Source organism: Anopheles stephensi, chromosome 2 (assembly GCF_013141755.1).
Source record: "Anopheles stephensi strain Indian chromosome 2, UCI_ANSTEP_V1.0, whole genome shotgun sequence".
Lineage (NCBI taxonomy): Eukaryota > Metazoa > Arthropoda > Insecta > Diptera > Culicidae > Anopheles > Anopheles stephensi.
Window position 1 is genome coordinate 66,242,478 of NC_050202.1, and position 27,899 is coordinate 66,270,376.

The 27,899-nt window shown below is 45.8% G+C and overlaps 6 protein-coding genes across 9 annotated transcripts; 3 read left to right on the forward strand and 3 right to left on the reverse strand.

Annotated features, from left to right (window-relative positions):
* Window positions 1-754: 754 nt before the first annotated feature.
* LOC118504325 lies at window positions 755-7,832 on the forward strand. Of its 2 annotated transcripts, none has more exons than XM_036038653.1 (4): window positions 755-910; window positions 1,578-1,765; window positions 6,588-6,708; window positions 6,776-7,832. In XM_036038653.1, exons 2-4 carry the CDS (start codon window positions 1,618-1,620, stop codon window positions 6,972-6,974), a joined length of 468 nt encoding a protein of 155 aa, XP_035894546.1. In that variant the 5' UTR covers window positions 755-910; window positions 1,578-1,617; the 3' UTR covers window positions 6,975-7,832. The 2 variants fall into 2 exon arrangements, with proteins under 2 accessions (XP_035894546.1, XP_035894547.1); XM_036038654.1 differs by lacking the exon at window positions 755-910 and adding an exon at window positions 926-1,117.
* Window positions 7,833-8,598: 766 nt separating this feature from the next.
* Window positions 8,599-11,033, forward strand: LOC118504323 (SAM50-like protein CG7639). Its single transcript, XM_036038652.1, has 6 exons — window positions 8,599-9,019; window positions 9,132-9,304; window positions 9,388-9,569; window positions 9,655-9,793; window positions 9,863-10,533; window positions 10,595-11,033. Exons 1-6 carry the CDS (start codon window positions 8,999-9,001, stop codon window positions 10,744-10,746), a joined length of 1,338 nt encoding a protein of 445 aa, XP_035894545.1. The 5' UTR covers window positions 8,599-8,998; the 3' UTR covers window positions 10,747-11,033.
* A 93-nt stretch (window positions 11,034-11,126) lies between these two features.
* LOC118504322 (OTU domain-containing protein 5-B) lies at window positions 11,127-16,369 on the reverse strand. 2 transcript variants are annotated; one of them, XM_036038650.1, is made up of 8 exons: window positions 15,745-16,369; window positions 15,471-15,649; window positions 13,869-14,391; window positions 13,629-13,785; window positions 12,879-13,566; window positions 12,706-12,809; window positions 12,428-12,634; window positions 11,127-12,336 (listed from the first exon to the last, which is right to left on the reverse strand). In XM_036038650.1, the coding sequence occupies exons 1-8, from the start codon at window positions 15,892-15,894 to the stop codon at window positions 12,188-12,190; spliced, it is 2,157 nt and encodes a 718-aa protein (XP_035894543.1). In that variant the 5' UTR covers window positions 15,895-16,369; the 3' UTR covers window positions 11,127-12,187. The 2 variants fall into 2 exon arrangements, with proteins under 2 accessions (XP_035894543.1, XP_035894544.1); XM_036038651.1 differs by having other exon boundaries at window positions 15,471-15,556; window positions 15,745-16,367.
* A 257-nt stretch (window positions 16,370-16,626) lies between these two features.
* LOC118504326 (protein kish) lies at window positions 16,627-17,218 on the reverse strand. The gene is made up of 3 exons (XM_036038655.1): window positions 17,071-17,218; window positions 16,898-17,007; window positions 16,627-16,801 (listed from the first exon to the last, which is right to left on the reverse strand). Exons 1-3 carry the CDS (start codon window positions 17,071-17,073, stop codon window positions 16,696-16,698), a joined length of 219 nt encoding a protein of 72 aa, XP_035894548.1. The 5' UTR covers window positions 17,074-17,218; the 3' UTR covers window positions 16,627-16,695.
* Window positions 17,219-17,492: 274 nt separating this feature from the next.
* Window positions 17,493-19,287, forward strand: LOC118504328 (U3 small nucleolar RNA-associated protein 15 homolog). Its single transcript, XM_036038659.1, has 2 exons — window positions 17,493-17,669; window positions 17,734-19,287. The coding sequence occupies exons 1-2, from the start codon at window positions 17,580-17,582 to the stop codon at window positions 19,210-19,212; spliced, it is 1,569 nt and encodes a 522-aa protein (XP_035894552.1). The 5' UTR covers window positions 17,493-17,579; the 3' UTR covers window positions 19,213-19,287.
* A 52-nt stretch (window positions 19,288-19,339) lies between these two features.
* Window positions 19,340-27,030, reverse strand: LOC118504327 (schwannomin-interacting protein 1-like). 2 transcript variants are annotated; one of them, XM_036038657.1, is made up of 6 exons: window positions 26,582-27,030; window positions 21,041-22,564; window positions 20,911-20,974; window positions 20,709-20,848; window positions 20,373-20,647; window positions 19,340-20,303 (listed from the first exon to the last, which is right to left on the reverse strand). In XM_036038657.1, the coding sequence occupies exons 2-6, from the start codon at window positions 22,529-22,531 to the stop codon at window positions 20,120-20,122; spliced, it is 2,154 nt and encodes a 717-aa protein (XP_035894550.1). In that variant the 5' UTR covers window positions 22,532-22,564; window positions 26,582-27,030; the 3' UTR covers window positions 19,340-20,119. The 2 variants fall into 2 exon arrangements, with proteins under 2 accessions (XP_035894550.1, XP_035894551.1); XM_036038658.1 differs by having other exon boundaries at window positions 21,041-22,567.
* Window positions 27,031-27,899: the final 869 nt, after the last annotated feature.

Here is a 27,899-nt window from a genome sequence, read left to right on the forward strand (position 1 = left end):
GACCAGAAGAATACATTTTCAGTTTCAGGATGATCTAAGTTTAGCCCACTAGATTGTATTGATCGATCAGAGAGGGAAGCTTTGAATTTAATTTTAGACTGAGGTCAAAGTGCAAAAAATCCATACAAACATTTGTGCCACTCGTGGGCGTTACGCACCCGTAACTAACCGTTCCCTTTCACCGGCTTTTTTTTGGCGTACGACACAACAATTGCACCCGGTAGAATAATGATCCTCCTGCCTTTAGGTTAGGTGCTCGCGCCAAATCGTAACACCTGAAAGAAACCGCCGAGCTTCGACGAGTCTGGTGGATGTATGACTTTCACTCCGATTGCGAGCTACGGACGGCAGCGTCCGGTGTGAGGATTGTAATTATTACCGTTGATGGTATTATTCTTTTTATTTTTAATTTACAATAGTAATAGTAGTAGTAGTAGTGGCTGTGGTATTAGTTATAGTAGCGCAGTCTTGATAGGCGATGGTTGTCCGTTTTTTAGCCTTTTAGCTTTCCATCCCCACCACCGAAAGATCTCGGTCGGGCGCGCGCTCGCAGAAACCATAAGGGTGCTAAGCAACGAACCTCTTTAATACTCCCCTCAGTCCCACCTCCCATCTGTCCAACCAACCCCCCCTACCAGCGACCATCATTGTGTGCAGATCGTGTGCATCTCGTGTGCACTCACTGTGAAGGGGTAGCTTTTGCTTCTCTGTCGCACCATCGCGCTCACACACCGGTGCGCTGGGTGGTGATGTGCGGTAACGCAGAAAAGCAAGAAATAGCGAATCTCGCGCACGGCCAGCGTCATTCGTCGTCAAACCGTACGTGAAGTGCGTTCGTTTGCTCTGCGAGCTGTCGGATAGTCCGCTGGACAACAAACACCCCCGAAAGTAAACCGTCATTTCCCACCAGGTCAGTACTCAGTACCGTTTGTGCGAACAGTGGTGCATCCCTGTGTGTTTTGTTTGTTTGTGCATGTGCCTTAGTGTGGTTTGTGTGCTGGTAGTAGCTGTGAACTGTTTGAAGATCCCTTTTAGTAGTTAGCCGTTACTAGTGCTCACCCCCTAGAAGATCCTAGGTGTTTTTTCATCACTTGCTTTCGTTGGCCGTTTTCGCCTGGTAATCGAATGTTTGTGCGTCGTTGAAACGTTACCCCGATCTGGTCACTCACTCAGGCATCGTCAACTCGTGCGCATCGGTGTTACACTGATTAATTTTTATTAGAAAATTGTGTGCTCTTCTTCCTGCCCGGCATTGTTCCGGGATGATCGCACTGGAATGGTTAACAAAAGCGATAGGGATCCCACTTGGTACTTGGACAACATCAACAAAACAATAAAAAAAAAGAAATGGAAATGGAACCCTTGTCCCGATAGCCGGATGGTCTGATAAACGGCAACAAGTAGCATTCTCCGAGCTGTAAATACGTTCTTACTCCGTCGTTAGTGGCACTCCGCGAGAGCGTTGCAGAGCATGCGTGCTTTATTATAGTTGCAGTAGCTTTTGGCTGAAAATTTTGTGGTCTTACGTCGACGATCAGTTTTGATTTAAACATTTCCCGATACCTGTATCATTATAGAACCACCAGTTCGTGAAACTCACGCAGATCACACCTCAAGATGCGTTCGTTCACCGTTGTTGCCGTGCTGGCGCTCAGCTTCTGCTACGCCCAGGCCGCCGACGAGCCTGCCTCCAAGGAATCTGCCGCCGTCGCTGCCGAGGGTGGAAAGACCTACAAGCGACTCATCCCTGCTGACGTTCTGCGAGGTAAGTGCAACCTAGCTGTGTTACCAATTGGTTACCTCATCTCCGTAGCTGGCCCAAATAATCGTGAACCGGATTGTTCCATTTGCGCCACAAGACACATTGTTTCCAGCAGACAGAACACACGGAATGTATGGTCGGGCAATGTGTGGCGCAATCGAAATTGGATGTATTTGATTTGCTGTGGCCCTAACAGGCCACACCCGGGGGTTTCTGCAACGCTGCAACGTGTGTGTGCGTTGTGGTACTATTTATTTGCCAGCAGAAGACGAGACGCGTCTCGAGGCGGTGTTTGGAGTGAACTCTAAACGGTTAAAAAAGGCACCACACCTCTTTTGGGGGAGATTCGCCATCGTGCGCAATAACCTACAGTGGCTACCGTTGCTACAGCGTTCCGAGTTCCGCTAGGGTGCGGTTGCAAAAGGAACACCATTGCTTTCGGAAACACCTACAAGAAGATTGGTAGGTTGCAACTGTGCCATCGTAAGGCGTAAGGTTGTGTCCTCATTCGGCATCAGCTCCATCGAGAATTGGTTTTGGTGACACGGTTTGGTTGTATTACTTTGTAGTACAACAACGTCTGCCGCCGTGTGTGTGTGGCGCAACAACGATTGAGCAATTGGATGGATGACGCGTTGGCAATGCGCCATGCGTTCAAACAATCAGGTCCAGTGCGTGTAGTCGGCCTGTTCAAAGCGGCCGAAAAAATGCAATCTGAACCGGTTCGTATTAAAAAAACACGCACCAACCATTACCGGTAACGCATGATTTAGTGTACATGTACGTGCTTTCCATCCAGTTCTAGATCGATCACAGAAGCCAAGGCTTTGCAGGACCGGCCCTTTAGCGTGCGGAACCCTGCAACAGTACCGCACACTTTTGAGATACTAATCGAAAGTGACATCTAGCGGCAAACACCCGCCAGCCACAGTGGTTTTGGTGACATTTTGCTTAGCCAGAGCACTATCTAACTGGTATGGAGTTTAAATAAGCCACCATAGTAGCCGGCCTACTCGATCGTGCACCACATTAGTGACCACTGCCTGTTGGCATTGAAGGGACGGCTCCGAGGGCAAGACCGGTTCGATCCTTGTCCAGCAGTACGCTGCCTTTCGATTAGGTTTTTTAGATCTGTCCGCTTCAAACTAACAGCACCAAACCAGTTGCCGAGTGCGTGCCGCAGGTATCAAGTATTTGCTATGGGTGGTGATTAAAATTTCTATCTGGTGCAACCCGTTAGCGTAGGGGGCAAGCAAAAGAGTTGAGCACAAAAATGAGTGTATTCGGAGAGGTTAGGCGAGGCTTGCAGCTAATTAATCCTACACTCCGTCCACTATCCGTAGTTTCAGTGTCACCTTCAGGCAAAAGAGAAGAAAAAGATGTAGTAAAAAAGAGTTTTTGATAGTACTCACCTTCTGCGGTGGTTTTCCCCGCTTTCGAAGAGTAACAATAAAATCATTGTAGTTAATTTACACAGCGAACAAAGCACTCAACCCAGCGGAAAGCCAACGACCCATGGCAGCGCCACGTGCAGCTTGGATAATTATCACGAGGATGTTCTTCTTACCTGGCAGCATACTTTTCTTCTCGCAAAATGGTGGTTTGAACGCGGAAAAAACCACCATCACCACCCTGCGTTCCATTTAACCACCCCGAAGTCGCGATGCGATTTCCGTTTCCGTCTGACAAAAAGCCGTTCGTTTGTAAAGTACCATTTTGTTGGTGGTTCTGTTTTGTCAACTCGATGCACTGTCATGGCTTCATGGGTCTCGCGCCCAGCATAACCGTTACGCATTGACACTGAAAATTGGAAAAAAGAAACACCGGATCGGATGAAACATTCGCATCCACTATTTGCGCGATGATGATTTTTAAGGTCGCTGGTTTTCGGCTGGCAGAAGCCCATCGCCATCGAGCATAATTATGTGGCGATGCCAACACACACACCCGATTCCCCGGTTCACCATGCACACAGTTCATGGTTGTGCGTTTGGGGCGTAGAAACAATAGTTTCTTCATTTTACACTACCTATGCCCAGCGCGGGCTATGATCGTGAAATTAATGCACCTGCACTGCATGTTTACGAACACGAGCCGCATTATAGTGACCCTGAAGTGTGTGTGCTGCACGGCTACCGATCCCACCCGAGCTGATCGCTTGGCAAATCGTTCTTTGTAAATCGATCGACAAATTAACGCTCTAATGGGCCTTGGCGGACCACTGCCACACCACAACTTCATGCAGGCAGGCAGGCCAGAGCGGAACGAACTACATAGTTTGTTTTAAATTATGGCACTTTCATTAGATTGCTCGATCGTCACACCAGTTACACTTCGAAGGTGCGTTCCTCTCTCTCTCTCTCTCTCTCTCTCTCTCTCTCTCTCGCAACGATGCATTTAAAGATTTGTTTAAAAAAGGATTGTAAACTATATTAAAGTGATTTCGCTGCTCATCGGACGAGAAAGCCATTGAAACGTTGGGTCGAAGTAACCGGATCTTGGTTCCTTTCACTTTCGAACCGTAGAGGCAATCTTATCCCATTTAATTCGTACTATTTCATGTGCAGGCTGTTTCCTCATTGTTTTACGAGCAGTGCGGGTGGGACGATCTGTGTTCCGTAAGTTTCCGCTGTGGGAGACATATTGCTACATTGTGTTTCTTGAGCGTTACGAATCGATTGAACATTCGAGATGGCACCACAAATGGGCTGGTCGTATGGCTATGTGGCTACGGTTACTAAGCTACTAAGAACTGTTATGGTGTGGTTAAATGTTTTATATTAAAGTGAATTTGACAAATAATTCCATTTTCCAGTGAACATACAAACATTTTCAATAAGTAACCTTATTTAATACAACCTTAAAACCCTTCCAAACATGACTCACCCACCCAGATAGGTTGTTTGTGTGATATGTTCTTTTTCCTCGCTTTCTGAAGCATTATAATTAGCGAGTCGCTTACGAACGCCATCAGCCGCACAAAAACTGTCGACAAAGACTCTGTTTAAATCCGTGCTGACTAATTAATTAGCATCACAGGCGATGGCAAAATGAATGGTCAAGCTTCGGCTGATGATGGATCCTATTTCAACGCTTTGTTCGCTGTTTACTGTTGTTGAACGGTGTCCACTGTCAAGGTGATGGTGAATTGTTCGCCGCAAGAGGGAGTTACTATGAAGTGCTTTAGTAGCAGGGGGTAGCTACTGTTCAACGAACGAAACAAACAAAAAAAAACAAGTAATCCAATCTCGCCCGTGCTAATTTGCTATTCCGAGCGTGAAAAGCGATCGTGAGGGGATGGCGTCCGCAGGGACGTTGCACACCTGTATGATCTCTTCGCGACCGTGGTCGAAGGCCACCTAAGCTGCAAGCTGGAAGCTGTGTAGGACGTGGAAAGGGAATGGTGAATGGTTGAGGGAGATTATCGATCGTGCGTTGCACAGCGACGAGAAGTGAATGGGAATGTAGTTTATTCGCGAATGATCCTCTTAATGATTTTTTATGAGATCATTCCACCCTACTTGTCGCCATGTTTCGATTATCTTTCGTACTTGTTTAACTTGGCTTGTTATAAATTATTTTTCTTCAGTAGTTTCTTCTTCTTCTTTTTCTTCTTCTATGGCACTACAACCTCGAGAGGTCTCGGCCTGCCATTTCTGGCTTTCTGTGACTTAATTTTACCCGTAGAAAAGTAGTCAGCCTTTCGTACGGGGAGGCGGTCTGAATGGGATTTGAACCCCGGCCCTGCCGTGTGAAGACCGGCGCCGCTGTCGCCTCGGCCACCGGACCGCCCCGTCAGTAGTTTATTTCCGTTAATTCACTGACTCAAAGGAGTTGGTGGTGAATTTTCTTGCAGCTCGTGCAGCTGCATTCGCACTCTTTCTATATTCGATCAGACGAACTTTACTTTCGATCTGCTTTCGAAGGCGCATGCATTATGCAACTCGACCGGCCTATAAACAGAGGGCCGGTTCGGGTATGTCAAGACCCATAAACGGGTCGGAAAGAAATGGCGGCAAAATAAATACAATACTGTTACTTTTCGCACAGGCGCAGCCAATTTCTTGCTATTGCTTGAGAAACTTGAGCTCGCCTTCGCAAAGGTAAAATATTTAACATGACTGCCAACCATGGTGCCCATAAACCAGAGAATGGACCCAAAGAGAGAACATCAAACGCAAACGCACTATCCCGTCACGTTCGATGAAAACCTTCGGCAAGTAAGTGATGCCAAATTTGCATATTACATCATGGATTGCGAAACAAACTCTACGGAAACATTTGGAAAACGGACATGAGACAATCCCTTACCTTTCCTTCTTTCGCTAAGCCGACGTTAAGCGGCACAATGGTGTGCTTCTTTGTCGGAAAAGGTGCCATGGTAGCAGAAGAAATAAGACATTCATGTGCGCTCAGTTGCGTGAAGCAAAGCACAGAAAGGAGTAATATGTTGGCCATGGCAGAGGTGACCTCCGGTCATCTACGGTGGGCAGATCCAGCTCCGGAAATTCCCGGGAGAATAATGATAAAGCATAGAAAACCTGTTCGGATACTCATTAGTATGCCAAGTTTGAAGAGTATTGTTGCGTTTTTGGGCGGTGTGGGCGTTTCGGGGTGTTATTTTCCATCCGAATGGTTTCTTTCTACAGAAGACGCCATGCATGACGTCCATGCGTCCAGAATGTTTTGCTTCGTTTGATCAAATATTTTGTCCCGATTTTAGGTGAAGCATTCTGATCTTAAAAAAGAAAGATTTTTTTGTTTGTTACAGTACAAATGTGATTAAATTACTAAATCAAACGTTGTGCTGCAAATTGAATTCCAGATTTCCCCGGAATGTGCTTTGCTTCGACCAAGTGTGCCACGTTCGAGCCGGGCCAGTCCTGGGATCTGACTCCGTTCTGCGGTCGCTCCACCTGCGTCCTGTCTGACGATGCCCAGCCACGGTAAGCCGATCTCACCTCAACACCCGTATCGCTTAGCTAACGATTGCTTCGCCTTTCTTCCACACAGCCTGCTCGAGCTGGTAGAGGACTGTGGACCACTGCCACTGGCCAACGACAAGTGCAAGCTGGACACCGAGAAGACGAACAAGACGGCTCCATTCCCGTCGTGCTGTCCTTCCTTCACCTGCGAACCGGGCGCAAAACTGGAGTACCCGGAAATTAAGACTACGCCCGAATCGGCCTCAGAGCAGCCAGCCAAGAACTAAGCACTGAGCGTCGCGTGTGAGTGTGTGTGCGAGTGTGGTACTGTTTGCGTTATGTGCAATCAGGCCACCGGCAAACAAGCAAAGCATCTTAATCTACGCCCCTTACGAACGGCACGTGAGCGGTGAAAAGGTCCTATCCTAAGAATAGAACAAAACATAAAAAAGAATGCCTCAAAATAACATAACCACACAAAACAAAAAAAAAAACCCCAACCCATTACCCTAAAGTCCGACAAGTCGTGCAAGACTACTCTTCTGACCTTTCTTTCAATATGATTTCCTTTTCGTTTGTCATTAGCTATCGTTTACATGCTTCCAATGTCTCCAGACAAACTCTCTTTCAATGGAAAGGCTTTTCTAATAGCAAAAAGGTAGCGGCATACTTCCTCAATGATCCCCTCGACAGTAACAGCAAGCAGTATATGAACAATTAGTCAAGTTTGTGATATTAGAAGTATATATTTATCTGGAGAGGAAACGCAAAAGCAAACAGCAAACAGCCACATCCGAGTACACCAGAAACCTGTCCACAATGTGTCCTACGCGGACGTCAGAAACCAGTAGGCAGTAGGTTAATGGGAGAAAATCCTAGTAAGGATTGTACACTGCATGACAAACAGTGCACTGGTATACTGCGTTCGGTTCGTATCGTTTGACACCGCAACCATTCCACCGAGAACATTCCGACCCCGAAACAGGTTTCTTCGCATCTCCTCCATCCATTCATCTACTTCCGGTGCAGACGATCATTTTGTATTGCGCAATGCCTAGATACTGTTTTAAGTTTTGTAATTTTGTTTTTTCGAACAATCTTTTCAAATAAAATTCAATTCAGTACTGAATTAATAACGTAATCCATGAGCTGTGAGTTGTGGATTTCTTTCTTTTTTTATTTTGCACTGAAAACATGAAACACCAATAAATTTAAGTTCTTTTGGAAATAATGTTGAGCCTTTGTGGGGAAGTGGTCTTCGTTTCTTAGCAACTGAAGTTGTTTGAAGTAGATGAAAATTTGAAAATTACAACCGTTACAACCACGTGGTTGGTTTCTGTTTCCCATAATTGCGGCCAATTTTGGCGAATGTTTGCTATAACTTCTGTGTTTCATTTTTACCCCTAAATGTGGTTTAATTACAAGGTAATAGTTCTGTCGTGGACGCGACTATCTTTTTCCATTTTAATAATCTTCATCTTTTAGAGAATGCATCTGTCTTCGGTCCTCGCTGCATGCCGTTCTTCACTCACATGACATCCTTGCCTTTTGCTTCTTTGCTGTTCGTCTACACTAATTTGTTAGCTTGCTTGGAGTATCCGGAAAGAAGTCGATCTTCATCCTTTGTTAATTTAACTTATATTTTTGCTTGCATTCGTATTCTAGAGCGTATCAACCGAAATCAAACTAAAATCGTTTTTATTTAAAATCACACCCTTGCGTGCTACAACTTTGTACAGAAAAAATTATTTTGTTTTTAGTTTCTAGATAAATTAGTGTCAATTAAAATAAAATTATGTCTTAAGGATTATATATTGCATGTCTTACTTTTATTTAAAAAATGTTTCATGAAATGTCATTCATTATGGTCGGCTGCAAAACCCTTTGTCGTCTTGTCAATCTGAACATAAAATGACAGCTGTTTCAGGGCGTATGCACACGATCAGCAACAAGTTGGAATTGATTTTTACTACACTGCTTTAAAAAAGATTTTTGTTCAAACACAATAAAATAGGACGTATTTTTAAATTGCAAATAACACAAGCATTTAAAACGGTTGCATTTTATACTTTGGAGGTTTTGTTGTTCTGATCGACCTTCCAGTCAAACGCATGTTTGAAATCGACCCGAGTTGTGTGGTGTGGTCCCGTTCGTTGTTTGTTGTTAGCAGACTTAATATCAGCATGATTCGCTTTTAGCCGATTTACCACAAATATAAAGCAAATTTCGGTTGTGAGAAAAGAATTAGTAAAGCGAACACTCCAGCGAGGTAACTTCCGGCCGTGCAACACACCGGTCACATTACATAACCATGGGAGGAGGTACATCCAAGGTAAGAAATGTACCAGATGACGATTTGCCGGACCCGCACCGGTTCTTTCTCTCCCGCAATACAGCAACACTCCGTACGCAAAAGTTAATGTCTCCCAATTGTTTCTTGGCAGGCGGAAACCACTCCGGGAAACCGAAAAGATCCGGATTTCACCCGGTTCAAGGCACGGGTGGATCGGGTGTACATCGCAGGCCTAAACAGAACGTACGATGACTATGTACAGCGTGCGGCACGTCACCTGTTCAAGGCACAGAACTTTCAGGACGTTATCGTGGAAACGGCAAAGTAATGCGCACTTCTAAATCATGCGCTGGTAGTGTTATAAGTTGTTCTCATTAATAACGTTTCTCTCTTCCCGCATTTTTCAGTGTTAAGGATGAGCTGTTGCGATTAGGTATCTTCAAGAACTTGCGCATTTCGATCGATACTAGCAAAAGTGACGATGCGACCAAAAACGGTTACACGGTGACGTTCGCGGGTGATGAACTGTCTCGGATAACTGGAAACGTTGGTGTAGAGGTTGGTCAAAACGATGGGGCAGCTACCACAGGTAAGCGGAAGCGATGCGATTGATAGCTGATGGATGAAGCCATGTCCGACTTATGAACGCGTCCGATCGTCCATTGAATTCACAGAGCTGGTCACACCAAATTTGTTTGGACGCGGCGAACGGCTAAGCATCAATTTAAGCCGCAGCTATGTTAAGAACAGTGTGCTGAACATGAAGTTTACCAAACCCTTTCTGCATACGGCCGTGGGCGACTATGAACCAGAGTAAGTCGGGCTCGGGGAAAACATTCCGTGGGAGATAATCGTTCTGAATTTACCACCGTTCTTCGGCAGGACCTCAATTACCCTGTTCCGGAATGCGTCCCCCCATCCATGGTCCAAGTATCGGCTCGAGGATAATGGCATGCTGTTCGACTTTTCCTTCGCCATACCGTCGCTTGGCTTCAGCAACAGTCTTCAGTACGAACTCGGCATGAAGGAACTGTTTGCGCTCGACAAGCAGACACCATTCTTTGTGCGCGAACACTGCGGTCCGCGGCTTGTGTCTACCTTCCGGTACATCGGCCAGTACGACGGTCGGGACGATAGCGTGTTTCCTTCGAACGGTGTGTACGTCAAGGGCACGACCGAACTGATTGGTAGTCAGCTTTCCCAGCTCGGTATTGTTCGGCAGGAGATGCACGCAGAGCTGAACGTACCACTGTTCCTCGGTGCATCGTTGCAGCTGTGCGGTCGTATCGGTGCGATACTGCAGGACAAGCGCAAGGAATCGCTACCCATCCATCAGCTGTTTTTCCCCGGTGGACCGCAGACTTTGCGTGGTTTCGAGCTGGCCGGTGCCTGTCCACGGCGCGACGGCATTGCGGCCGGCTGCCAATCGTATTGGGCCACCGGGTTGCATCTGTGGAGCCCGCTACCGTTCAACCAGTACTTTGGCGGTTTCGGTAATCTGTTCCGGACCCACGCGTTCTACAATATTGGCACGTGCGATACTTACACGACAGGTGCGTTCATCAACAGTCGATGGGTTGCATCTGATCTGACCTTAATCTCTACCTTTTACAGACAAACTGCGCAGCACGGCAGGCATCGGCATTGCATTCCGTATGGGCCAGAAAGCGCGCATCGAATTCAACTACTGCCAACCGCTTTCGTATGAAGCGGGCGATCGAGTGGTGAAAGGGTTCCAGTTCGGCATCGGCTACGAATTCGTCTAAAGCATCCTTTTTCTCACCATCAACCAACTACCCCCGGTTTTGTTTGGTCGTCCGAACCGCTTTACGCTTTTTCCTGACACTCTACCGACACTGTTCGTCTCAGCCAGCAAAGCTTTTTATCCGATGCAATTGTCTTCGTTCGTATTTTTTCGCATTTTATCCCTTAAGTTGTTTCCTTTCCGGTTCTCTGTCTTACATACATTGCCGTTCCGTCTCGCGAGTCAATAAGTTTAAGTTATGACACAGCGTAAATAGATCAGTTGAAAATAAAACATAATGAAACACGATGTTCATACGGGTGAGCGTTTCTATTATTAGCTGGTGACATAATCATGTGGCCGGTTGTTTCTCAATCGCTCGCATCGTTTGCACACTTTGCATTAGTTATGATACTTTTATTTGTTCTTCCCAGCTGCTCGACTTAGTACTTAAGAGAAATGTTGAAAATTGTGTTATTCTGATAGGTACTCTTACCACGCGCCAACACAGGTGTGAGTGGTAGTAGGTAGCGCTGTGCGAGCACGCACGCCTAAACGGATCCAATAATAATGCAGCAATAATCAAAACGATTCCAATCTTCACATCTCGATCATTTTATAATATCTTTCCAGAAGAAGAAAACAAATTAAAAATTAACCGTTCGCTCCTGACATGCTGGAGTCTGCCGATAATGGGTCCCTCCAAAAGGGACATCATGTTCAGTCGCAATACCTCTACTTTGTACAATGTTGTAACGATGCCAATTGTCGCAATCGCATAAAATGCGTCCTCCTCCTCCTCCACCTCCCCCTTCTCGCTGCAGTTGGATGCTAATACATGCTACCACTTATCTTACGTACATATAAATTACGCACTAAATTGCATACATTGTGCCCCTTGCTTAACGCCTAACGCTTTCACAATACACACCGATTTTGCGTTCGTCTAGCCGGCTGTGAATCTACTCTCCTATACTGCCTGCGGCGGGCGCGTGCCAGAGTACCCTTTTCTATTTGCTACACGCTTGTCCGTCCCCGGTACGAAACAGGCGTTAATAGCACGTTAGCTGTATTTTTTTACATTAAAACGAAGACGGAAAAAGTAAAACGCCAAAACGCCAACTAATAAAACGAACAAAGAAAGAAGGGCCAAATCAGTTCCCCACGTCGTGCAAAGTGCAAAACTAGAAACGACGGAGTGGAACAATCATAGTACAGTAATTTGTATATCTCTACCTTGGAAATATCAGATAAACGTTAATAGCTGAATATATTAAACCATCATCGGCGTGATTTTGTGTGAACGACTTTATGTGTATATGTGTGTGTGCATGTGTCCATGTGTACGTGTTAATCCCTGCTGAATGTGTGTATGGGCTTAAATGTGAGCGCAACCGCCATCCTTTCCAGTCTGACGAAAACTGTACGAACGAAAAATGTACACAAAAGCGCTTTGCTCTACTTTACGGTGACGGAGAATCGTACTCCTCATCGGTTGTGCCGTATTTATCCTCGTGGAACGCTTTAGAACTGTCGCCGCGTTTCACAAAATCCATCGCGGATTCCTCCAGCGCTTTCTGTATCATTTCTCGCTCGGATAACTGCCCGAAGCCTGCAACGGGGATGAAACGTAAAATAAGGGTGAAATTGACTGTACAGCTGGTTAAATCTGGCATCAATATCTTCCAATGGAATATACTCACTACCATCGTCAGTGTAGGACGATTCGAGCAACGATTGATAAAACTCGGACATCGGTGTTTCGTCGCGCAGCGGTAGCTGTGGTTGTTGTAAGGACATAAACATGCTACTAGAACCACCGCTGCCACCGCTTTCTTCCTCTCCACTGTCCACCCTGACCGGAGGCGTTGTGCTCGATGTGCTCGGTGGAGAGGGAGCAGGTGATTTATCTGGAACGCGAGAGCGAGAAGCTATCAGTCGTAACATGGACTATCCGGCGAATGGAAACAGATAAACATACCTTGAACAGGACTTTCGGACCGACGTGGACTGTTCGAGGTGCTGCACGCACGATTGCTGTTTGCTTTACACTTTTTCGTTTCTGCGGTGTTCGGTTTTTCGATCCTGTTGCCATCAAGAAGAATTAAACGTGAGGATGCACCGAAAATAGGCTTCATAATTGATAGTACTTACGGTGAGTTCAGATTACGCTTTTTCCTACGGTTGCAGTCGCCGCTGCAGGTTGTGCTGTTGCTGGTGGTCGTGCTACTTGAATTCGTGCTCGAACCGTAATAGTATTGCTGCTGGGAGGACGACGGCGAAGAACAGCATTCCAGCTCGAACGAACTGTTTTTCGAGCTAGAGGAACAAGCGCCTCGATCGCTCGCATGTCCAGATACAGACTGATGGTTGCCATGGGCTGTCGAGGGTGATTTGCGTAGCTCCAACAGAAACGAGGAAGCCGTTTGCGATCCACTTGCACAAGCTGCCATCATCTCCGTAGAGGTTATCGTACTGCTCGTGCTCTTGTTCTGGCTCGATCCACCTCCGGCACCGAGCCGACTTTCGCGACAGTACTGTGCGTAGGATTCGCGCGCAATCTGTTCCGCGATCTCGTCGTTTGTTGCTTCCCAGTCGGTAGTTTTGAGCTTGTCTTCCAGCATCGTTTTTTCGATCTCTAGTTCCTCGCTCATGCGCACCGCATCGGCCACCTCCTTGATGTCGAGCTCGTCCGGTCGGTAACCGGCTAGTCCGAGACCAACGCCGACCGATGCTTTGTACGGGTTAACGATAGCGTTGTAGTGCGAGCTGCGCTGGTAGGACAGCCGGAACGGTTCGTTACCGTTGTTGAGTTGATCCGAGTTGAAGATATTGGTAGGTTCTGTAAAAAAGCAAACCGATAGTGAATCGTGCACCCGCTTCCTTGGAAACCTTGTTTCTTACTAGTTTGATAGCAATATAGCTCCACGGAACGATTGTACATCTCAGACATTGCTTGAATTTCTATGTGATTGCCGTGCACATGATTGGCGCGCTTCCGTTCGACGTAATCGGCTATATCTTCGGTAACAAACTGTGCAAAATATTCGCGGTTTTTGTACTGTAACGATAAACGCAGCGAAACGTTATAATTGTCATGTCGATCCACTCACAAATTCACTCTTCCCGCTTTATCCGACTTACAATGTAATCCATCGTTTGCTGTCGTATGACTTCATGCATATCTTGATCACCGTAAATCTGCAGGGATATGGCACGAAACAGGCACGCACCATCTTCCTCCATCTCGTGCAGGATAAAGCCACGCTCGGACAGTACCTTCGCGAACGCTTCATCGCGCTTTTTCCATTCATCCGCCGTCAGCTGTGCGTCCTTCTGCTCGAAATACTCGTCACCACTGTTGTAGCCTGAGCGGACATCCTCCAGCACAGCATTGAGATCAACACCCGACACACCTGGGTTGCTTACAACACCCTGATGACCACTCAGCAACGTTCCACTCGAACCGGACGATTGGTGTGTGCTTTTTGGCGAGCGGCCACCGCCGGCAGTGCTGGCCAGAGTGCTGGAGCAGGTTGAGGTTTGTTTTTTGTTACTGGCTGACGGTTGCAGTACGACATGATGGTGATAGCTTGGAGAACCGGCAGTTTTCTCACGTTCGCGGCTTTCCCGCTTGTGGTAATGATCACGCTTTAGGCGCCCAAGACTAAAACGAATAAAAAAGAGATGCATTATTTATCAGGGAGCTAAACTCACATGGATCAGAACACAAATGCGACTATTTCCATCCCGTGATTTTTTTTTAAGTAATACATTGTAGAAGGATTTTCTTTGCCTTCATAATGACACTTATTTAAAAGATCCATTTTAAGCAAAATAAATTAATTTCGGATTTTGACAGTAGAATCCTTTAACATGATTCTACCAGCTAATCTGTTAAAAACAACAGTATGGGATAGTATAAGTATATAAAGAAACCAACATTAATCATAGAACCGTGCAAACGATTTTAGACACAGTATCCGTATACACATTGCAGAGTTAGGAAAAGTGAAACGGAGGAGGAGGTCAACACTAAAAATAGTATCCTCCCCTTGATCCACAGCACAAGACAATGCATACTGCATACGGGAGCCGAAAAGCCAGATCTGTTTGTATGGCAGTCCAAATAAAGCGACAGAAAGTGCAGGAAGGAAAAAAGCAAATCTTGCCATCTCTAAAAATCTAAAATCTCTACAGCAGTCTCGCGTACGGCAGGATTTGTTTCACCTTAGTATGCGAATAGATCATCCCTTCGGATGTACCAATTCCTCATCGCGACACATCGGTTTGGAATCGCCCTTTCCGTCGCCAGTGCCGTGCGTTAACATTTGGGGGATGGGAAATGGATGGATCCATAGCATTCGCAGATGGAACGAACGGCATAAAAATGGCCGATAACATATAGGCAGTACTACCGGAGCAGCAGTTGGGAAAGTGGGGGGGAAAAATACAATTTCCATTAACTCCCGTATTGCCAAATGAGCCGTCCCATGGCACACAATATGCACTAATGTTACTGTCATCCCCTTCTGCCCCGACCAACATGACGACGCCATTTGCGAGCAAGCGGAATCGGAAATCGATACTACGTTGTTCGAAGTATGTTTTCCCTACTGCTGCACTTCCAGTAAGAGGGTGGGAGATTTTCAATAACATTGCTGCTGCTGTTCCTGACTGAGCAGTTGTTGCGATCAACATAATTAGAAGTATTGTACCAAGGCGTGAGGTGATTTTCTGTCTTACTTTTTGTGTGGGCTCCTACGATGACGTACTACGCTATCGTTTTCGAAGCTGTGAGGTGTTAGCACCCGTTTTTCCCTTGGCAGCGCCTGTGGAGAAAACAAAATGGGAAGGAAGGAAAAAGAAAAGAAAAAAAAACGCGTGACACACATATTCACTTTGATGAATTCCTCCAACCTATGCTGCAAAACGTTAGAGTGTAGGTGGCAATGAGGGAAGGGAAACTTTTAACCCCTCGGGGAAGCAGATACCGAGCCTTGTGCGAACCAATATTTACTTGTGATTCCGATGACGACAGCTGATTAAGCACCACATTACGGTGCGACGTTCGAACGCTTGCATTGCCAACACCATGGACATTCTGAGGCGTGCCCTCCTGCGTTTCCTCTTTAGCACTTTTCTGATTGACCACGGGTTTAATAGTCATCGCGTATTTCCGTTTTTCACACCATGCAAAGCCACGGGGTAACCTTTGCGTACAGCTTGCAAACGACCTTCTCTTCAATGGCTACAATCACAATCGCACGCACAGTTTCACACAAAGAAAAAACACACTTTTCTAGCACCGAGTAAGTTCTTTCCCGAGCACGAACTTCCTGCACACATCAACCTCGTACAGATATTGTGGTACGACGACGACCACGACGACGACGACGACGACAACGACACGAAAATCTGCTACTGCCTTTAGCCCACGGTACTACGCTACAACATTCGTGCAACAACGAGTGCGAGATGATGAATATTTCACTTTTTGCACGACCACTGGTGACGACAACTTTAGAAATTTATGGAAAAAGCTCTGCCACTCCGTTAAAAAAGCAATAGAGGCACACAATATTATTGTTTAGCAGCTGGGAAGCAGCGAGAGTGAGTGAAATAGGTGTACTTTGATGTTTTTCCAGAAGTGCGAAGTGACAGTACAGCAGATTGCTCGATTCGAGCACTGCCACGATTCGAGTTCTCGAAAGGGCGATGGTGCGCGAAAGTGTGTTTGTTTGTGAAAGCAAATGTACAATTTATTGTTTATTCAACAAAATAGAAGATTGTTGATGATCACAGCACAATTCTTCTGTCTGATGCAAATTATATTTTAAACTGAGACCATTTGTATCGGTAGAAACAGTGCTAGCTGCTACCGCCCATAAAACATGCGCTGTACAATTGTAAACATCTTTTATTGTTCAAAATGCATTAGGAGTACACTTATAGCCAGAATATTCACACCTTACGACCAGAATAATATAGAAACAGCCATCACAAGACATGCAAACGAAACGTAGGGAGATTTCCTTTCGCCAACCCGTGCAAACTTCCAGAACAGCCCCAACATGCTAAAATAGAACATACAGCAAAGGTAAAGATTTGAGTGATGAGCCAGACTTTTTCTGTAGAATATCAGTTCATCGAATGAATCGTACACTGCTTACCCTTTTTTATTCCGGTCCACAATGCTGGGAAAGAGCGAACGCAGATATGTGCAGGTGCAAATCAGCAACAGGAGAACCGAGAGCAGGCTTTGAAAGTTGAATATCGCACTCTTTGGATAGGTCAAATAAGAACGTTAAATCAATATCGAAAGGGTAACAGGGCAAAAACTTACCATTTTGTAAATCCTACAGCAAAACGGAACGCGCTACTAAATACAAATATGCTGCAATTGATTTGAGTTTCTGCATATGACGTAGTTCTTGTTTACGTTTTTGCACAACACGGAATGACAGCTGTTGACAGCACTCAGGAGGATACTGCTCGAAAAGCTTAATTCGACCTGCTGACGGCCGAATAGTGGTCTGCTCAGCTGGACATCCATGATCGTTAATTATTGATGCGTATTTTTACAGCAATTTTAGGCCATAAAAATATGTGTAATTAATATTGATGTGAACTCCTTTTTCACAAAATAACTTTTATCAATCATATATATTGATCAATAAAATAAAAGTATGCTCTTGTAGATCCGCCAGAAAAAAAAATAGAATTCTTTGTTGTTTGTCGCGCAATTTGAAACATCCTACCAAATAAACAAACAAACGTCAAACAATTTCTACACGTGCCGCGCGTACCGGGCCAGAAAGAACGGAAAGGAAATTCAGTAAATGTTCAGCAAAAATGGCTCAGTTTAAGAAAACCGATAGTAAAATCTACTCAAAAACCGCGACCGTGCTGTCGGCAGACACAATCTATTGGAAAAAGTTAGGTGTAAGTAGCAATGGAAAGCTCCGTAAATTGCGGTGTTATAACCCGATCGCTTGACGATTTCCAGGTTCCAACATTGGTGAAAGAGTTCGGTGCGATAGACTACATCGATTTCAGCCCCGTAGAACCTTACCTGTTCGCCGTAACAGCATCAGTTCGCGTACAGATCTATAATCCCATAACGAAGCTGGTGGTAAAAAATATAACAAAGTTCCAAGAGGCTGCTCACGGTGGATCGTTTCGCAAGGATGGCAATCTGTTGGTAGCAGGCGACGAGTTGGGCAAAGTTCGACTGTTTGATGTGAGCACCCGCACGATTTTGCGCTTCTTCGAGGGACATAAAGCGCCAGTACACCGTACGTTCTTTACCGCGGATGGGCACCATGTGGCGAGCTTTTCGGACGATCGTACTGTAGGGTACTGGGATATTGCAACGGAAAACCATTTGCACTCATTTACTGGACACGAAGACTACATACGAGCCGGTTGTACGAGTCCCATCAGTCCAAACATAATCCTGTCCGGTGGTTACGATCGTAAAATACGTATGTATGACACACGGGCAAAGGACTGTGTCATGACCGTCGATCATGGGCAACCGGTGGAATCGTTGCTGTTTCTGCCGAGTGGCGGAATATTTATCAGTGCCGGGGGTACCTCCGTCAACGTGTACGATGCACTTGCTGGAGGACGGCAGCTGGCGCAACTTTCCCAGCACCACAAAACCGTTACCTGTCTGCAGTTGGCCAGCGATGGCAAGCGTCTCTTCTCAGGAAGTTTGGACCGTCACGTAAAGGTGTACGATATCGCTACGTACCAGGTGGTGCACACAATCGACAGTTCGAACGCGATTCTGAGCCTTGGAATTTCCAAGAATGATGAGACACTTGTTACGGGCATGGTAGATGGATTGATCGCTATATATCGGCGAGAAAGTGATCCGCGCGATGAGCAAACTACTCAGCGGAGTACACGCAAGAGCCGCTATCAGCATATTTTCGAATCAGCTGACCAGCAGGTTGATGAATTTAAATACGGTCAAATTGAAGGTCACGATCGGATGCTGCGAAAGTACGAGTACAAGAAATCGCTCGATGCGGTCATGCTGGTTAAGGTGCGTGGCAAGTGGCCTGAGAAAACGGTAGCCCTCATTAAGGAGCTTATACGTCGGAAAGGCTTACATCGCGCGCTCGATGATCGGACACCGGAATTTTTGGTAACGTTCGTAAATTTCCTCACGCGACACATAGGCGACTATCGCTTCACACCGACGTTGGTCGATGCGAGCAACATTCTGCTTGACGTCTACGAGGATTCGTTCGAAAAATTCGCGGGCACCGTTGTGGGTAAGGCGTTCGTAACGCTGGCGGACAAACTACAGACGGAGGAACAGCTGGTGCAGGAGTTTTTGAACGTTCAGGGTGCACTGGAAATGATTTCCGTTGCGGCTGATACGGCGGAACCGGACAGTGGAGACGATGCGAGCAGTACACCGTACGATGCATCCAATAAGGCAAAAACCCATACGGTCATATCGGTAGATTGACTGAAAAATGTACACACGCTGTAAGAGGTAGAAGTAAGACAAAACAAAATACACTGCTTTCCCGTTGGAAACATACCTCGACCCGTATTCCTTCCAGCACTATGAAAGACACATCACCGCAAGGAGGTTCAATGCGAAAATGGTAATCATTTATTGCGTTAAACTTTCATTTTCACGTTATTCGGATTTTTTTTATTGCAACAAATACTTGCATCAACGAAGAAAGTGGCAACGTCGTAGAGCATGCATGTACCAGGGAGAAGGCTGAAGTGTTAGAGTTAAGTTGGATAGTTGTCGTTTTTGATTTGCATACTTTGAGTACAGCAAAGAGTGTAGGGAGCTTGTTTTAGATATCGAAAAATAGAGACAACAATCTTTAGTATTATCCTTTATCACCAGAGCGTTGATTGTTAGATAGATTTTTGAATGATGGGCGATACGATGGTATGTTCGGTTCGTGGTACGTGAGTGTTTAGGTAGGAGCGCAATACAATCGCACCAGTTTACTTAGTACAGCATGTTACTAGCGGAGGCATATTCTATCACAAGGTGAGTAGGTCCTCCTGCTCACCGTTGCACTATTGCGCTATGCTATGGTTCAATGCAGAGCGTGGGAATATGAGTGTGTTTGAGTACTGTGAGCCTCTGTGCCTTGTGGGGAATGTTGTTGCATTTTTTTTTATTTGTGCATTAGCTAACCAACTGTGATCGGTGGCTGAGTACCGAGGGATTGTTCTGGGTTTACACTGTATTGTTTCCATATATATATAGTTTTTGGGTCCACTGGTTTTTGTATGATTTGTTTTCAACGTGTTTTTTGTATCTATATTATTTAACATAGTGTCTTTTGCTGTTTGAGGAGCTTGTCTAACCTAAACGATTCGCGAACAACACTGTGATTGCACTTTTAATGGTAACGATATGCTGGGATCGCTGTTCCGCACGTCGATCGTATCGGTGGTGGTGGTGGTGGCTGTGGTAGGGAGGGCTGTTTCTGGTGTGACTGATGGTGATGCATCGCTCGGTTGCTGTTCCAGTAGTGGTTTTTGCGCTGCCGTTCAGCATGTATGATCGTCTGTTCCTTGGCACAACTGAAGCGAGGGTTGTAGGCGTAGGTTTAGAATCAAAACTAAGGATCGGTTGAAAACAACGCTACTTACAGATATCGCGATAGATCCTCAATATCGATCAGCGTGGCATCCTGACTGATATGCAGCTCATCCCGTTCCATCAGCAACTCCACCAGCTCCTCATTGAGCACCTCTGCATGACCCTGCAGCTCGGTAAGAATTGTCTGCAGCTGATGGACGTTAAGCCGGGTTAGATAGTAACGGGAAAGGCGTCGCTTGTCTTGTGCCAAACTAAGCCCGGCCTTCTCGACGGCGGTGTGAATCACCCTCGTCACGGGAGAGAGTGGCAGGCTTCGTTTTTCGAACTAAAAAACATAATTTTCTAAGTAACACAGTGGACTCAATTCAACATCGTGATTATTGTACCTCCATTTGCATGTGTGCCATATCCTTCGCCTGGCAAAGTGCCATCCTTGCCTCAATCTGTAATTTGGCCTGTTTCGTGAAGAAATCGCACGTGTCACTCTCCTGGAGAAGAGCCTCGCAAAATGGATTCACTTTCGGAACTGACGGACGGAAAAGGGTTTGGTTATTCGTAATATTGTGGATTTAGAATGCTATTCCTTACCTTTTTGGAACTGTTTCTCAGGGACCACTATCTCCGTACTATGGGTTTGGTTATCGTCATGTTTCTGGAAAGACGGAATACGAAATAGATAACACCGTCCAACAATTAACCGAGCATGTGCGCTACCAACCTTGTTCTTTTCCTTGCAAGAAGAAGTTTGAATATCACTAGCAACGTGAGCGGAGTAAGATGAAAAGTTGGCCTCTCTTCGAGTGAGTTGAAGCGTACTAGGACGTGCCTCGGGAAAGTCGAATGATGCTTCTGTTTCATCTCGATTTGCTACTCGGGTGAAGCGTGTTACATTTTGGTGCCCGAATTCGGAGGGATTAGGTTGAGCAGCAGATTGCCCTAGTGAGCTGTAATAATCGTTACGAATAATCCCGTGCTCCATGACATTCGCCGGCTGCGTTGGATTGTTGTGGTAATCCATCGGGCCCGGTGTTGAGTAGTGATGCAGAAGATGATAATGATTCGTGGGCGATTGTTCGTTTGATTGGCGCGAACGGGTAATCTGTACCGTTTGGTTCGAACAATCGTCTACAAGATGGTATTGCACCTCACCCGGACTTGATCCGGCACTATCCCCACTGTCGCCCGATGCTGGTACGTCGCTGGGAGATGATGGGTAGGAATCTACTCCCGATTCCTCCACTCCGTACGGTTTGTATTCCAACTCGCCCTCATCTGACTCCTGCTCCGAATCTTCCGACAGTGCACCATCTGAGGGTGGTCCAAAGCATTCGATTATTTCATCCAGCACTGTGTCTGGCGGTAAAGACGTTTCCTGCTGGAAATTGCTACCAACTGCTTGAACCAACTCGATCGCCGGTGAAGGTGGCGAGCGGTTTCCTTCATTATCGTCCTGTACCGTATCATCTACATCTTCATGCTTCATATCCTTTTGGAACCCATCCATTAGAGTGGTTGCTGGATGATCATGTTCCTGAAGATCATTTAGCTTCGCCATGGTATCCACCTCGTAGCTCTTCTTCAGCTGTCGTTCCGTTCTGGCCGTTACTGATTGCTGTTCCGGTATCAAATCTGGCTTTTGACTGTTGGAGAGTTCCAGCGTTAACTTCGCAAATTCTTTACACGTTTCGTGTGCACTCGAACGATGATCGTAGCTATGCTGCAGCACAATGTCCGGTGGAGTGCAGGCGTAAATTACCGTCGATTCCAGCTGTTCCTCTGTGTCGAACATGGAGGTTGTAAGCGTGGGCGATTTACGCCCAGTCGGAATGAGTTGCATCCGTGTTCGATGGTAGGGTGAATTGGACGGGAAAAATTCTTCCGTTTCCAGTGCCGTCGTCATTGGTGGAGCGTGGTAAAGCGAGGACCGAACGATCGGTATGTCCATGCTGGAATGTAGATGCAAATTTTGCTCATCCACTTGACTGTTGTCACCACCGTACGAGTTGCCATTTTCGTCGCCCGGCTGCTCCGGCTCCTTCTCGCGCTGTTTCATCTCGTTGTCGTCCGATTCGGACACGTACGAGTCCTCATCGTCATCGGACGGGTTTTCCGAGCTGTAGTCAAAATTATCCTCGTTCAGCGTGTACGCCAACGACTGAAAGCCCGGATAATTCGGGTTGATGATGCCCTTACGAATTCTGGTGCACATCCTCGCGCTGGGCTGGGGTAGAATCTTATTATGCTGCTTTTGTGTAGAAGAAAGAAGATGAAGAAAAATTTGCTAGACACACAGCGTGTAGAACGACTTCAGCAATCCACTCACTCCGCGGAGTGATTGTGTTGATGCGATAATCAAAAAACCATGAACCTGGTCTTGGCACGAAAAATTCCGCCGTGATACTAACCATTGCGCCGAGAGGTCGAGTGGTTGGTAGAAGTATTTTCTTCAATTTCATTTCCATCCATAATAAAAAGGAAAATGAAAAGCGAACAAATAAAAAATACATAAAATAGCGCGACGGAAATTGCTACTCGGCTGAAGCTGTGCCGGGCAAATAAAGTAGACTTTTCTTTCGCGATAGTTTGCTGATGACAAAAAAAATGGGTCAACGGTAATCAGGAAATGGATAGAGTTGGAACATAATCTACGTTTCATTTTGTGTCAAATAAATTCTATCCATTTAACAGTCATTACATTCGCGTTAGACGGTTTGTTGCCAAAATAAGTCCCTCGCCACCAGGAGCTTTAAATTCCCGGGGGGAGGAGGAAAAAACTTCATTGCTTCATTATTTATTCATTATGTTGACGAAAACTCCATAGGTTTTCGACGGTAATTTTTACTTCCCCTTGGTAATATTGAGCTTAAATACTTGAAAACAATACCGAAAGGGGATTACAGTACCTTTACCGCAGCCAAAAAATCCTCTTAGTGTCATCCCAAAAGCAACAAACTTTTCTCCATTCTATTTCGCTTGAAAATCGATTCGGCCGTATCAGGCTTCATTAATCGAGCCCGGTGTGATTGGCTACTCGTACTTCATGGGTTCTTAAAATATACATACATACATACACCCACAGAGCCACTTAAAAATGCTACTTACCACAGGAGCAGTGGGGTAAATTTAATTCCATTTCAAAGAAAACCGCTGCCCCCCCCCCCCACCAGTACGACTGGTACATAAATTTAACTTCCTGCACTGCAAAAACCCACGCCTAATAATGTGGATGGTACCACCAATTCACATCCATTCTGGCCGGGCTGACACACGACCACGGCACGGGATCGGACAGGGGGTTGGATGGATGGAGTGGCCAACGACTGGTACAAAATAATGGAAAATTCCCAAGAGCTGGCCTGCTGGAACACGACACGCGCGCTAAATCTCGAATAACAAAAGCTTTCCCGTGAACAAAGGCTTCCACCGCACGGAATTAATATGTTGTGCGAGCCTTTTTTTGCACCCCAAACCCCCCCCCCCCCCTTGGAACCGGTGTTCCATTTATTATGCGTTTTACTTGTTAGTGTTTTTTTTTCTGTTGCTGTTGTTTTCATTTTTAAATACATGCAAACGTTGGCTATCGGTTTACCTCCGGCGTCCAAGGACATTCCCGGTAGACAGGCATCCAGAGGCAGGTAAAGGCACGACCGGGTAGGCTCGTTTATTTATGTGCGTCTTGGCATGCTGTTGCTGTAAATCTTTTCCGGTAATGTTACCGCCAGTTTTTAATTAGATCGAATTCGCGTACACCTGCCTTCCTACATTCGGAAAATGGTACGAATCGTACGTTTCTTTCTTTACGCACTCACATTAGCCCCATGATCAGGCTGCAAATTATTGTATGCAAATTTTGTAGTTGTGAAATTTTATTACCCCCTATGAGCAGCCTATTCATCCCGACTCCGTCACTCGTGTAAATGGATGAAGCTACTTTTATCAGTTCCGATCCCAAGTTGGAGGATCTGGGCATTACGAGCCACAGCAAAAAGAAAGCGTTATAAATTGCGAATTGTGACGTCCCGTACCGAAATTAAAGCGATTAAAGGTGGCAGAAAATTAGAATGGCTGGCAACTTCTTCCCACTCGTGATTGAGCAGCTGCCAAAAGCGAACGAATAATGAGAGCAGCTACAACAACAACATACAGGAAAAGATTGAACGGAACAGGAAAGGCACAGCCCGAAACACGAAACATAATCCCATTACCTGGTCCATCTTAAGGTCAATGAATTATTCAACAGGATTTGGAAATAGAAATGAATTTCGTTACGCCCAGCAGCAGCCAAACGCTGACCATTGCGTCGATGTTTCGTTCTTGATCCGACGGTTGCTTTCAGAATGCATTACCAGCCGAGGGATAAGTCGTTGGCAAAAAATCCCCATCATACCACCCACCGGAGAGATGGAGCGTTCATGCTTCATGCACAAAACGCACCAATTTGTACGTCACGCCACCTGAGAATGATGATTCGTCACACCAGCGCACCATGTTGGTGTTGGTGTTAAAATTTGTCGTGTCCTCGACCTTCGGCGAGAGATAAGAGGGATTCTTTCTTTTTTTTTTTTTGTTAAAGCGAGAACAGAAAAGTCCTCGCCATTCTCATCCAACTTCAATTCCAACTTGTCGCAATCATGGATGGTTGTCTCTCTTTTTGCAGAGGCACAACAATATTCTGAAAAAGAGACGGACCATGATTGCTCGGTGTTGGTGAATGTTCCTTGCTATTGGAGTCATCAACGCTGCGGCAGAGAGTGAGTGATATGGTGACAAAAGGACTTTGTAGGACAGTGAGCGAATTTGGTACTATTTTTTGGGAAGAACAGACACCCACCAACAGCAACAACGGCAGTGCGTACTCTCTGCCAATGGCGCTGCCGGGCTGCAATGAAAGGGGGTACACAAATGGAGGAAAACAACATTTGAATGCCAAATGCAAATAGTAAATCAGTTTAAGCTGACCTTGACAAAGAAAATGCTTTGTCCCATGTAGTTTTATAAGCAGTGAAAACGAGTTGGTAAAATGAGATATAAATGTTTATGAGGTTTTGATTCACGACATGAAATGTTTCCATGAACGCTTGAATGCTGGCAAAATGCTACACAAAATAAAAATAAAACCTGTCCACCGCTTGTTCAATAAATGCTTGTTGTGTCACGTGGGTTGCCGCCATTTAGGCGTCCTTCACGACTTTCAAATCAGTATGTCACCAACCAGCGCCGTCCGGAACGTTCCTTCACGATTTTATCGCTTTCTTATGGTGTATAATAACGATAACGATTAAGCATTAAACATTCCAAAAATTAGTTTCCATGCTGGTCACAATCTACCGGCAGGCATTGGAACTCCTAATCCCGTTCCAATTGCGCGACAAGAATGCCGAATGCAAATGTGTGCGAGCGGGTGTGCTATAATTGTAACCGGTCATGACCGGCATTGCTTTCGGTGAAGTAATCGACCGCAATCGACCTCGCACGGCATGTGACGTAAATCGAGAGTTTGTGCCTCTTTTATTTTGCTTTGTATTTGTTGTACCCTTTTATGCTTGCGTCCATTTCCATTCCGTGGCATGCGATTGTCTCTAGCGAGGGACACTCGTTAGGACACTTTCATAGAGGCGTTCGATAGGCGATAATACAAAAATACAACTACACCACTCCCCATCAGCATCACGTGTCGATGTGCTTCAATCGAGCCGCACGATTATTGCGCTTGAATGGAACGATTTTCAATTCCGCCCGCCCAACCACCCAACACCGGAATCGTATGAATGACAGCGACCTTGAATCGAGCGAGAGCGAACAAGGGATTGGTGTTTTCCGCACACGCTGCCAAATGGAAGTTTTGGAAATGCGTTCCCATGTAGAATAGAATATTCCAGGGCGCACCCCCGCCCACTTCCGGAGCAGCGGACTTAATGGTACATGTGCCCAACGGGGTCAAACATGATGGGGATGTTTGTGATAAAAATAATTCCCGCTGGCACTTTGAGTTCATGCGCGCCACGTCGATGAAGGCGTACTTGTTACCCGTAGTGCCACTTCCGTAACGCCGCACTCATTACGCGAATGGTTTCGTGTCATTTCGTAATATGGTCCCGCCGACTTCTATCGACGCATTTCACCCGTAACGTACGTCGGACGTAATTGGTTTGGCGTAAGTGTTCTGCCCTTTTGGTTTTCCAGCCTACCAGCGACTTACGAATGAAGAAGACAGTACTTGAAGATCGTCCCGTTTTCGTTTGTGCCTCTTGGTACATACCTTTACCGTTTGTCCGAAAAGTACTGCCAAATCTTCGTCCGGCCACAATCGAGATCAAATTTGCTCGATAAGGATTCACTCTTAATCAGACAGTTAACGTCACTTCATTCGGTTTAAATGGGGCACAGCAACCGCAGACAACTAATTACCTATCTGCACTAATTCTTTTTTCGGTCCTTCGGTTTCGTTTTCGTTCTTGCCTCGAGCGTGGGGTCGGGTCCGTTTTCCGACACGGTGCGGCACTGTGTCTAAGCACTTTTAATCGTCTCCTTAACTTTGCGGTACACTAGTACACCAACTCTGTGATCAGTGGCGTGTGTGAAAACCAATCCTCTTTTCACATGATGAATGAAACGCACACGAAATGTATCGCACGTTTATTCGAAACGTTGTAGTTGCTATTGCTGTCGAAAACTGTCGCGGGATTCTCAGCTCTTGGTACGCTTCTGGTGCGTGATGGTGCGCATGCTCCTTGCAGTGCAAAAGCTTCGTTTGTGTTCCAAAAGAAAATGAGCAAAATAATCTTGGGCATACGGATTCACGTTGTACCCGTGCGTGGCAGAGAGAAAGAGTGAGCGAGTTGTAGAGGAAATGACGGTTGACGTTAAGGCTCCAGGTCGTTGCGATTTTCCTGTCCGGAGTGGTGTCCATGTTTTGGAGCATTAGCGTGGGGCACGTCAGTGAACCCTTTAGTGTCTAGTAATGTATAAGTATTTTCAACGGCTTGTCAAAATGAAATTGTCATATGGATACGATTAATCCAGGAACTCAATACGGCCAAATAATAGCATTAACAGCATGTATTTAACGTTCTCTACAATGCTGTGATTGGGAGCCTTGTTCTTTTCATTCGTCTATTCATTCAACCGGTTTACCTTAATTGTTGTTAGCTCGGTTGATGTAATTACCGCTCAGATCCAATGAATTCAATTTATTCTCGGAATTCAATCTTACGCCACAACGGGTTAGGTGTGTTGAAGAGTGGAAAAAGTCAGAACTACGCATCTTTAAAAATAACCTTTTGTCGGTAAAGCTGCACACTTCCTTCACAAACTGTATCTTAACTTTTTTCGAATCGTCCAAACACGTTTCCGTGACATCTGTCAGCTGCAGGCGAGTATCCTCTCAGTAACCACCGAAAATACCCCAATCCATCGATCAGCCAGGCAAAGATGAAGCTCACGTACAAACAGGTTCTTCCTCGTAGCAGCCACCTCCATCTTCCGTTCTCACTCTACTCCACCCCACCCAAAAATACTCGTTAGCAACGCATGCGATCTGAGAGCGAGTGTACACAAAGAGAGCTGTGCTGGAAAGC